At 45.8% G+C, this 11,764-nt stretch overlaps 1 protein-coding gene across 2 annotated transcripts; it reads right to left on the bottom strand.

The window, feature by feature from the left end:
* Nucleotides 1-631: 631 nt before the first annotated feature.
* DSTN (destrin (actin depolymerizing factor)) lies at nucleotides 632-7,251 on the bottom strand. 2 transcript variants are annotated; one of them, XM_008941496.1, is made up of 4 exons: nucleotides 7,046-7,251; nucleotides 3,647-3,954; nucleotides 3,337-3,413; nucleotides 632-2,050 (listed from the first exon to the last, which is right to left on the bottom strand). In XM_008941496.1, exons 2-4 carry the CDS (start codon nucleotides 3,904-3,906, stop codon nucleotides 1,941-1,943), a joined length of 447 nt encoding a protein of 148 aa, XP_008939744.1. In that variant the 5' UTR covers nucleotides 3,907-3,954; nucleotides 7,046-7,251; the 3' UTR covers nucleotides 632-1,940. The 2 variants fall into 2 exon arrangements, with proteins under 2 accessions (XP_008939744.1, XP_008939743.1); XM_008941495.1 differs by lacking the exon at nucleotides 7,046-7,251 and having other exon boundaries at nucleotides 3,647-3,967.
* Nucleotides 7,252-11,764: the final 4,513 nt, after the last annotated feature.

The following is an 11,764-nucleotide window of genomic DNA, read 5'->3' as shown; positions in this document are numbered from 1 at the left end:
TGACCCACAGGGGTGCCAAGTTAGAGCAAGCAGTTAATGCCTGCCTTTTTAATTAAAGGTTTTTAACCAGGCAGCACAGCCAGAGAGGGCACATGGCGAGTTAGATAATGGACCATTAATTTATTTCCTGGCCCCACAGAGAGCAGTGCCGGGCACTGCTGAGGAGCTGTGGGACAGCACAGCCCTCTGCCCCAGCACAGCTGGCCAGAGCCTCAAGGGGCAAACCTGGGAGTGCCCGGCCCTCGCTGGGCTGGCCAGGGGAAGCTCCCTCGGTGCACACAGGGGGCAGCAGCACAAACGAACCGACACACGCCGGGCTTCTCCTGCTCAGACAGCAAAGATGTTTCCAAGGAACCTCCCCAGCCCAGGGAAATTTGGGTGCGAAGCCCAGCAGGCAGAGAGCAGGTGCTGTCAGGGAGCCAAGCCCGTGGCAGGCTGGCAGTCCCTGGGCCGAGCAGGGCAGCAGGCTGCAGACAGCTGAACCTGCTCCCCCTCGGGTCCCTCCAGCCTGCTTGACCCCACCCTCCCCTGCAGCTGCAGAGGTGCGCCAGCTCCCCCAGGGCCCAGGGGACTGACGGGGCACCGGCGTGCTCGGCCCCCAGAGGCTGGAGAGGAATCAGTCACTGACCCAGGGGAGTGAAGCCCCGTTTATTTAGGCTATTCAAATTTGGCACGCACAGAACATAGCACAGGAATGCACTGGAGGCTAAGGGTTTGGTTTTTTTTTTTTTTCTTTTTCTCTACAGACATACAGGAAAACTATGCAACTCCCATGTACACATTACACAAAGGAAACAGCTTTAATCAACCACTGGTGAAACATGGAAGCTTTTATGATCTCTGTAGCTGGCACAGGAATGTTCTCTACCCCCCGTACAAAAGGCATTTCAAGTCAAAGTTTCTAGTAGGTGATATTTCCATGCATTTCTACAGAATTAAAGAAGCTAACAGACAAAAAGCCCAGATCAAGCCATATTAGTCAGGCTGATTGGTTCTACTACATTAAATCAATAGTAATTATGGACAAATGGACCAAGTGACCAAAGACTGGGGCTGAGAACACCACTTTTTAAGATGTGGTTCATTCTCACTGTACTGCCCATAACTGCTCTGATATAAGAATCTGCATTTGTAAAAGCCTCAGAAGCATCCGATCCACTAGTAAGTGTGTATTAGAGAAACTAAGGTAGTTCTAAATTAAACTATGTCAACAGAACAGCAATTTTTATAGAATCACTCAGGCTGGGAGAGACCTCAAAACACTTCATAACAAGAAAATTGAGCCTACAGAACAAATGAACCTTTAAATATTATTACTGCACTGTGAGTTTACAAGAGAGTGGATTAGGGCTATTCAGAAAAGTGTGTCTATTTTATGTCTATTGAACATTCGAATTAGCCATTATCAGTAGTGCTCTGCCACTGCAAGCACTAAGAATTTAACCTAGTTTTGGTGCCAACAGGTTGCTTTAGCCTAACTCTAATTACAGGTTTTAACTTTTGTATTAAACAGTTACAGGGGAAAAGTTTTTGAGTTTGGCAATTTGGCCAGTAGCCTCAAAAAGACTCACTGAATTCTGCTCGTTACAATTTAGAAAAGTAAGAATGGGAACCAGATTGTTCTCACCACTCCCCCCCTCCCCACTTTCATCCCATGATACACTGCTGCATCGGACCAAAATTTTTGGAGACCTTTAGTGTTAATCCATCGGGGACAATATTGGCCTGGACAACCAATGCAAATATTAATACACCAAGATAAATCCTTAGATTTTATTTATTTAGGGTCATTTGTACATATGAGCTACATCTCCAAAATCTACTTTATTCTACAAGACAGCTTCCCTACAGTTAGTGAAACCCTTGCCTAGAATGGTTGCTTTACATAACTGATATATTAAAACATGGAATGCTTGTAGAGTTGTGGCACTGTATGACATCTACACGGGACTTCCTTCAAAAGCTACGACTAGGGAGCCTCCTAGCTTCTCGGCAATACAAGCTCGGTTGAGGTCCTCTGGCCCATTTGCTTGGCATTCATGCTTTATGCCTAAAAAAGAGGCAAAACACTCAATAATGCAGTATTTCAACATGCTGGTAATCAAAGGAACATACTTGGTAGTAATATTAGAAGAGAGAGGCAATCCAGTCACTCCAGCAGGCAAGTCCTGCCTCAGCGTAGGAATTTGGATGGTTTTCCCCCAGTATGGCCCAGGAGATCTCTGACTACACATCAAATACCAACACAGAGATATCAGGGAGGAAGTTTTCACTAGACGAGTGCTCAGACTGTCAGGCTTTTCACTGCAGACTGTCTTATGAGTCAACCTCTCATTTCTAGTGCTACCCTAGATACGGCAGGTGAGGGAGCTACTCAAGCACCCCAAGATGGCTGACTCAGCTCCTCCTGGCTCTAGAGAGGTGGCTGAAAATCACAGTGAGAACCTGAGATGCACAGACCAGACAGATTTTGCTGGTATAAGAGATCAACAGAGGGGATTTTTTTCTTTTTTTCAGAGGGCAGGGAGCCCAACTCGAGACTGTCTTATGTAGAGAAACGCAGAATTTCTTCAGGGTTTCTTTCTCCAGCTTCCACACGTGCAGCACACAACACACCCCCTGGGTCCCACAGGCCCACCAGCGAGGTGCCCTGTGAAGGCTGGTGCTGCTGCACTGTGCTCCTGGCAGTTCTGCACGCTGCAGGAGTCTCACCTGGCCCAGCCTGAGGAACTGGAAGGAGGGACGGTGCTACCTGGCTACGAGCCACCGTAATGACTGGCTTGGCAGGACATTCCTGAGTGTTAAACCAAGGGGTTTACTTCTTGGTTAATGGGCCCTGACAGGCTGGACAGAACTTTGCTTCTGCACTTGCATATGCAATGCCTTTTGAAATAAGTAATCAACTGCATCTCTCAATGAGGTGAATTGTTAATTACTACTACTACAGCACTCTGAAGTTTATGAGATTGTATATTTCAACAGGCACAGGGCCAAAAGTCCTGCCATGGAGGCAGCTCTGCACAAAACCCAGCTCTGTTATGAATGCAATCACTTCTAGCAGATGTGCTGCTTTGTACAGCACAGTGACGGTGTCACACGTTGTGAAACCTGTTCTTGTCCTGAGCACAGTTCTAGTGCCTGTAAAACACAGTTGGACAATCTAAGCTTTAGCCAGAGCTCATTTTAGCTCTGTCACAGGGCGTTCCACCTGTGAAGTTATCAACTCTCACTAGTATCTAAAAAAAATATGCCAAACCAGTTAGCCAATGGTTAGGCTCTGCTGTGCAAGCATCCTAGGGACGTGGCACCACTTGGAGCAGCAGGCGCATTACGTACCTTGGAACTTCTTTTTGATTGCATCCTTGGAGCTTGCGTAGATCATCTTACTTTTGAGAGGTGCTTGTTCTGGTGCCCTGGTGAGATACACCAAGAAGAGTGTAATTAGTGACATTTATTATCCAGCATAGAGAGCAGCAGTATCCTACTGATTACAAACAAGTGACAGGTCTCATGGCTCAGATACAGGCATCAGGCTGTCTGGCTCACTTTAAGCCTGCCATCTTGCCAGCCTGGGCAAAACAAATGCTCAGAGACCTCACACACCATGCTTGGAACACATGGGGAGGGAGTTGGGAAGATGGCTTACCACAAGAAAAACATCAGCTCTTCTTTTTTGGATTCCTTGGTCTCAAAGCTTGCATCATACAAGGCATAGCGGCAATCCTTCTCAGGAAGCATCTGCACAAAGTGCTTGAAAGGGTCGGTAACTGTCACACCAACGTCTCCCACCAGAATCTCTTTGCCCTCTTCCACAATAATGCACTTTTTGTCTGGACTGAGGCAGAAGATGACAGCCTTCTTCCTCTTCTTGATCTCCTCAGGCGTAGAGCACTTCCGCACTTTCATGTCGTAGAAGATACGGCACACCTCGTCAGCGACCTGCACTCCAGAGGCCTGCGGAGACAGCGGCGAGGGCCGTCAGGGTACCCCTGCAAGCTTTCACAGCTGCATTACTGCACTGCCTCAAATCCAAGGCTAGAAGATTTACTGGCAGCAGTCACCAGTGGCCTGACAGTCTCCTTGGAAAAGGCTGCAGTCTCTCTTTTCCCAGGCCAAGTAAAGAATCTGGAGTCTCAACGCTGCCCACAGCCAGCTGCCAACCCAAAGCTATTGCAAACAAGGCACAATCCTATTGAAATTAGAAAATTATTTTGGGTGAGCTTTACATGCATGTCCACCCCTTGTCCTCCAAGATTCAGTTGTGGCAGATCCTTTGGCATTACAGCTACTTATTTTTGTTACACATTTCAGGCTGGCTCATCAATCAAGCCCACGAGGATCTTCTGCTGCAAGTTTCCTAGCCACTTCCACCATTTGCTAACAGCTTTAGGAACAGAAGTAAAGCGTGGCCAAATTCCACACTTGTCACGTGGATTTGGTTTAGAGATCAAGAGAGATATAACCGGGTACAGGGACTGTAGCGATACAGTTTTTAGCTGAACAATCCAACTTTCAGAAATTGCTCCAGACCCGGTGTTTTAAAGGGAGAACTTACAAGTCTGCCAGCTGAAGCGTCTACTTCCCCGCAGCTCCTCCACCACTTTTTACACCGAGCTGCCTGCCTTTTCAACTTACCTCCCCACCCCCCTGAAAGTCTGGTGGGAAATTCTAGTGACTTAGTGCTACCCTCCCATGCTAGCTGTAACTGGAAGTGCAGATGCAGCACTACCAACCTCATGTTGAAGGCAGCTGCACAGAATAAAGAGGACAAGATTGAACAAGAACAAGAGGCTGAACTGTGTTTTCAGTCTGCTGCTCTTCCAGGAATTACAGAAAAAAAGAGGTGGCAGGGCAGAAGTATTTGTATCTGAGTTTTATTCTCAAAATGCAGCAAAGTTGAAGAGCTTAAAAGCAGCTGTGTGATAGCAAATACAGCCAGCAGACATTGCTGGAAGGACATCATGGGCAGAGCAGTGAAGACCAAACTGTAGCCTGTCTAACACTTATTTATCTGTTCAAAACACTACATGCAGTGTAAAACAGTGAGATTCCCCTCTAGTACTGCTTCTTCACCTGAGGGTTTCTGGTCTTCCAAATTCAAATGACATCCTCAGATATGGCAATTCTTATCTCAGAAGCAAAATTGCCCTCCTCCCTCTGTGCAAACTGCCACCAAAAAAAATGCCACTGTTACAAGCACAGTCAGTGGTACTTAACAGTCAGGTAAAGCAGCAGGTGAGATATACAAACTGAAAAAGACTAAAGGTTGCTCTTAATTTTGTTTTTCCTTAAGCTCAGCCCCAAAACATGGGTTTGATGAATTCACTGGGGGGGGATGTTGTACCAGAAGTGTTCTGAAGAAACAGCAGAGTTCAGCTGCAAATCAGGGAGAGCACTGGTGAATGGGAACTGCTTAGTGCTAGCTTTCAAACAGGCTGTTTAAAGATACCTTGAGAGATACTGACTGGACAAGTGCTTCACATGGTTTTGGGTTCTTTATAAAGCCTTGACAAACACCTACCATGCAGGAGCTCAGATGAGCCCAGATTCTCAGTTCTGCCAACATCTCTCCTCCTGTAACTACTTTGCTAGCCCAGTGAAGAGAGGTGGCACAGCTGGCAGAATCTATTACCGTGGAGTTTGGCATCTAGATCTCCCAAGTGCTGGTCATGCAAACCCAGGGCAACCTCGCAGCAGTGAATCTGAGACAGCAACTTTTATCTAGCATGGAGAACAGTGCTCTTTAGGGGTTTACTCCAACACAAGGGGACTCCTCTCAAGATCTACAATGCATGGCTTGTCTGTTAGGGGTAATCTATTCAGAATCCCTTGCACTTCAGGTAGGAGAACTGGTGGTAAGTCACCGTGTTTCAGCTATCTGGCAGGTAGTCATCCTTCTACATATCTCCAATAAGGCAAGCAAAGTAAGCAGAGCAAGCCTATTCCAGGATAAATTCGAGCAAAAGTGCAAACAACAAGTCAAGAGTGACTCAGTCCTGTGTCACCTCCTCCATACAAGACAGGCTGCACTTTGTCAGAGTGTGACTGAAAACTAATGGGGAATAAAGGTCTTTGTCCTCCTGTCCCTGGTGTAGCCAAGAGCTCTCTAGGAAGGCTCTAAATACTACAAGGTTGCCCAAATAAAGTAAACAGTGCAGCGACTAGGATGATTGCATCATTCACTAAAGCCCAGTCCACAGTGAACTCAATACAACCTTTTTTTTCTCCAAGGTTCATCTTCTAACTAACAGCACCTCAGAAGCTGACAACAGGTGTTAAGACTCAGTTTTTAGACAGAAAAAAATCAAGATTCTAAGTAGAAAATGCATAGGAAGCCTGAAATAACAATCACATAGTAGCACTTCATGTCAACTAGTTCTACCTTTGTCAACTCTTGTTTGCTTCAAGACCACAACTAATTAAATTCTCCTGCACCAATTCCTGTTGCCAGGAAGTTAACTTTGAAAGAAGAGGTTAATGCTCAGCAGAGAGCAAGCAGCAGCAATGAGGCTGCAAGCTGATGCAAACTGTGCAGTCAAGAGCATGTGCTGCATAACCAGAAACGTGTCTCCAAATCAGGAGAAAAGTTGTTGCCTTATAAAGAAACTGAGCACTGCTGGCAAGTCAGTTCAGATTCCAAAACTGCTGATAGTATTTAGCCTGGAAAATCAAAGTTCACTGTTAAACTGCATCTGGTAACAGACTGATCAGAAGCTGAAGAGGCAACAGCAAGAACTGGATTTTCTAGCTTTCCAAAGCAAAAGGCTGTTAGGAGGTGGTGCTAGTCCTTTTCACAGCTGCTGCATAACCCCTGTATTCACCACACAGGCTGACATTCAGAGCCATTATATTGCTAGGGAAAAATGCAGATTTTCTTCTTCCCCATCTCAGAAAACCCTATAGCTGTGTCACAGTATGGGCTGAAATGAACCCATAAACTTGCAGTGCAATTAAATGCTTCCCAAAAGAGAACCTGCTTTTCTAACTGTAGGGCTCCTCTTCAATCCTGGGCTTGTACCAGTCACGACTGGCTTTGTAAACATACTTAAAATGGAAAAAAACCTCCAAACTCCAGGCAGCTTTTGTTGTAAGATGGTTGCAACCATTCTGTGTAGGGCAGCAACAGGATGATTGTCAAGAGCACTGGAACAAGGGAAAATGCCACACTTGTAAATACATGTCCTCAATCAACATTTTAACCGTGTCTCTGCCAATTTGTCCAGAAGAATAGCTGGTGAGAAGCCTCTGCCACACCAGTAATGACAGGATAAATGTTTATTTGTTAGTCTGGATTTTTTCTCTTTGGTCCAATATTACTCTGCTCAGAGAATTCGAAACAGCACATTCATTATTATTTTGTGCATTCTGGCTTGAATGCTGCAGGGCTACAGCATCTAGCCCAGTTCTGTTCCCTTTTCAGTATGAAAGCTGTTACCCAGCTCTGGACTGGTACATGGTACTACTGAGTAGTACATGCTGCAGGTACTTGTGTGAGACACGACCACCAGCCTGTGGCATTTTGTTGTAGGGGACAGATCAACTAACACAGGCAACACCAACTTAAACCCATTCTCTTGACTGCAGAGAAAAGACCACATTTAAGTATCCAGCCTGTTTCTATAGGTGTTGAGGAGCTGAGCTGCAGGGCCTGCTAGCCTCACTAAACCAGGGCAGGAGCAGGAGGCAAGCCACCAAATTATCAGATGGGAAGACATTGCCAGTACAGCATAATCAGGGAGACATTCAGGCAAGAATGGACAGAGTAAGTTTCTCTGGGGGAATCAGCAAAAATAAGTCCTCCCTCAATAGCTCCAGGCAACTATTGCAAAGGCAGGATGTCTTGCATGCAGCCACTGCCTCACACATTATTCTGGAGCACTTATACCAGTATCTCCATTGTATTTTCATATAGACTGCTGTAGGCACATGAGGTAATGGTTGCATTAAATGAGCTGTCAGCAAGCGCTGCAGTAACACAGCAGCTCTTATTCCCCACACAAAGCCATCGTTCCACCCCTAAGTGCAAAGCACTGCAGAAGTCTTGTGAGAGCAGAACGTGGGCCCTACGCAGGACAGGCCACAGAGGCAGCCTTCTGTCTAGCAGGCTTCCAATCCCAGAAGCCAGCCCCAGCTGCTGCCACTAATAGCTTCCAACGTTTTGCTTCTATCACCGAGTACTCCGCAACTGAAATTTAATCTAAATGGGGGAAGATTGAAGAATAATCCAAAGCTTACTCAAGAAAATCCCCATACACGGCATGCCAGATAAACTGGATCTGTAGCAAGCCTGTACTGAAACACAGCTCTGACACAATGAAATTTATCTTCTCTTTTGTGAAGAACTCCAGGGTTTTCCCTGAACATCCAAAATGTTTTACTTAAAAGAAGCCTTTGTTCCCTCCTCTACTGTAAAACACCCAAGAAGACTTCAAACTAATGACTTAGTTTGCCTCAAGACAAGTTTGAAGGACTAAATTTGTTTTTAAGTATTAACCATTTTACAGTCTGGGTTTTCTTTCCTGTGATGAGAACCTAAGAGCCCTCCATAGTGGTGCCTGTGCTATCTACAGAGACATCTCAAGAACCAGTTCTTGACTTGTTTTGTCTGGGAACTATGCACACACATTGTATACACCAGCACGGACTATCTGCAGCTACTCAAGCGGAAACTTCTGCTACTTGGAAAACCATAACCAATTTCTTTTTTTCCTCAGATTCCACAAGAAATTACTAAAGCATGCCTGGTTTAATTGTGAAGGCAGATCTGGGAATACTGTGCTCACATGTTCACTACTCATTTTAGCATCATCTATTTGGTTCTTGGTTTCTTCAAACACCTTGTTTCCCCTACGCTTGGCATAGTATCCCTCTGAAGGTATCTACCTTCAAAACCTCCTGCCACTGCCAGATTTGCCTTTGCACCACATGGCATTTCCATCTCACTCAGCAAACTGTCACAGGGCATCTCTGCAACAAATATTTTTTCAGCTAAACCTATTACCACCCAGCTCTTCCAGGACGGCAGCCTTCACAGAGCTGTGCCTTACACTGCCACGCAACAACCTGGGATGTCACCAGCACTGAGACCCTGAGGGACAAACTATGCCAAGTTAGCTGTGAGCGCACACAGCAGAAAGGGAGGGTCACATACCCGGGCTGTAGCTAACAGACTGGGAGAAGGTTTTTGCCAAATCAGGCCTCTGAAAAGGTGTCAACTGAAAATGTGAGCAGTTAATGTTATCTGAACGCTTCTGATACCATCACCCCCACTTTGCTGAAGGAAGGAGGCAATGCCTGGAGGGATTATTTTACCTTCACCTCAAAGACCAGCACCAGCATGGACACACCAGTGACTTCCCGGGTCCCAGAGGCCCGTGTCCTTGGACATCTCCATTTATGCCAGGCAGCCTGTGCTTCTCAGAGTCCAAAGCTTCAGTTCAGATCTGAGGCACAAGAGGAAACATAACTAGCTGCCTTTTTATTGCTATTGTGTAAGAGGCCATTATTTGCACACCATAAACCAGCAAGAAATACAGAATCATTTGCATATTGCTTGTAGGCAGATCTTGCCAGCTACACTATTTTTTTTTATTTTATTTTATTTTGAATGATTTGGTCTCTTTTTTGGGGGAGGGATGGTGTGGGGGAAGGACTCAAACCTCTCTTCACCTTTTTTTTCTGCCAATAAGAAAGGTTATTGACTAGAAGAGGAGAGATGAGCAAGAAAGCAATTACAAAAGCAAACAAAAAGCAGAAAAAGTCTCCCTGAATTCCTGGAGGTCACTTCCTCAGCTTTCAGCCAAAGAGGAAATGATCACCTTCTCTGAGCTATCATGAAATATAATGATATAAATTCTCAAGGTAGGTAGAACAGGCAAAACCCTGCAAAGGGCAATCCAAGCAACACTGCTGAAAAACAGGAACTACAGTAGCAGGCCAGAAATTTTTAGTACCCATTCCCATGCTGAAACACATTTTTAAGCTGGTACACAACAGGACTCTTGCAGGAAAGCAAATCTTCTTAGAAACATATTCAGCATGGCAATGAGCTACTGCGAGCCAGAGTGTCTGTAAGAATTTTCTTGTGGCCCTCCAGGCCCCCTAGAACAACCTAAAGCTTAAACTTCACCCTGGTTCTAAAGGCCTGCTCCGGGCATTCCAGATACTCATTACCGAGGCATCCTTCCTGCAGATTGCTGTGAGCACTGAACAGCCAGGTGAGCTCAGGGCTCTGCACAGCTTCAGGTGCAAGTCCTGCCCGTCTGCAGGCTCTCCAGCATGGGATTGCCTGGGTCAGCCTCTGCTCCCAGCAGGAGCCTCTCCACAGCGATACCCTGACAAGGCAAGTAGCAACACGGCCGACACCCACGCTACCAGTTGTCATCAGGCTGTCATCTTGCATAGGAGGCATAGACACCTTGTAATTACACAGATTTGGGAACAGTATTGACTAATAACCCAAGAAAAAATTTCCTCTAAAGACCATGGACACGTTTAGTTCAGTAGCAAAGAAACTGAACCTTGTGGCAATACACAAAAGCAGAAAATCCAGTGCTCTTGACACACCAAATGCACTCCTCCTGATATTGCTGTACTTGCCAGAAGGCCTACACTCTGCCCAAAGGCAAGTTCACTAGCAGCAACTGGAAAGCATCTTAAAAAAAAGCCAATCCAGACCCAGTTCCCAAAAGAGATGGCTATGAGAAACACTAGTTCTGCCTGACTGGGGAATTCTCTGGTTCTGAAGCAAGATGAAGCCTGACACACTGAGCAGTCATTCTGAACTAGGTTTGCACACTGCAGAGGTGGTAGGTAGCTTGTTCAGACAAGCCTATTTTAAACAAGAGCTGCAAGTCTCGTCAGACTTTTAGCAGCTTCATCTGCAACTCCCATTAGCTCTGCTCCACACTGCAGACTAGATAGATGCTTTAACTTGAGTGTTATAGGAAGCAGGGAGATTAGTGGCACATCCTGTCTGTCAGGTCTACATAGAGTAAAAGTTTATTTACTGGATAGACCACATACTAAAGAAACTAATGGTAAATACCATAGGAAGGCCTCAGTATGTAAAACCTCTACTAAAGGCAAATAACCCAAGCAAGTGTGTCAAAACACACAAATGTCTACTGCTGGACACGTACTTGTGCATTTTTCAAGGAAAAACAGGACAGAAGTTTAAATTGTTCCAGCAAAGACTTCAAGTGAATTTGTGAGTCTCAGCAGCCCAAGTTAAACAGGGATGCAAACTTTCAGTGTAGGCAAATCCAACAGAAAATTAACCACTATGAAGCATAATAGCTGTTTGGTTTACTCCACCGCATTTAAAAAAGGAATCCCCCGGTATTTTTTTGAAAGCCAAAGAAAACAGGCACATTGCTGTACACGTTCAATAGATTTCTATGTTTCCAGCATTACATTTTATAAAACGTTTTCAGCATTGTATCTCCTTTGTGCACAGACGCAAGACCAAAGAAAAAAAAAAAAAACCAAAAAAACCCCAACTCTCAAGCCCTTGCAGCAAGTAATTTAGAATGTAAGCTTCTTCCAGCCGTCGCTGCAAAACCGTGTTTGCTAAGAACAGCGCCTTCCTTCCGCGGGTTTTGCTTCCCCCCTTTTGTCTGCCACCAGGACTGCTGACTCCAGCCGGGCCTGATTAAAGGCGGCCTGGCCCCGAGACGCTGCGAACCGGGGCCAGCGGAGCGAGACCCCGGCTGATGGGAGGACGGGTGCTCGTCTCAGCCGCCCCGGTCTGGCTCCGTCGAGG

The sequence above is a fragment of the Merops nubicus genome, unplaced genomic scaffold (assembly GCF_000691845.1).
Source record: "Merops nubicus isolate BGI_N331 unplaced genomic scaffold, ASM69184v1 scaffold30615, whole genome shotgun sequence".
NCBI lineage: Eukaryota > Metazoa > Chordata > Aves > Coraciiformes > Meropidae > Merops > Merops nubicus.
The sequence above is the reverse complement of the archived record's forward strand: the minus strand, read 5'-3'. Positions and strand labels throughout refer to the sequence as shown.

What these genes read in the sequence shown, in the direction of transcription:
- DSTN (XM_008941496.1), bottom strand. Translation starts at nt 3,906, where the DNA reads ATGAAAGTGCGGAAGTGCTCTACGCCTGAGGAGATCAAGAAGAGGAAG. An exon ending in GAGCTGATGTTTTTCTTGTG is followed by an intron (nt 3,414 to 3,646) that starts GTAAGCCATCTT and finishes GTATCTCACCAG; the next exon opens with GGCACCAGAACAAGCACCTC. An exon ending in AATCAAAAAGAAGTTCCAAG is followed by an intron (nt 2,051 to 3,336) that starts GTACGTAATGCG and finishes CCTCTTTTTTAG; the next exon opens with GCATAAAGCATGAATGCCAA.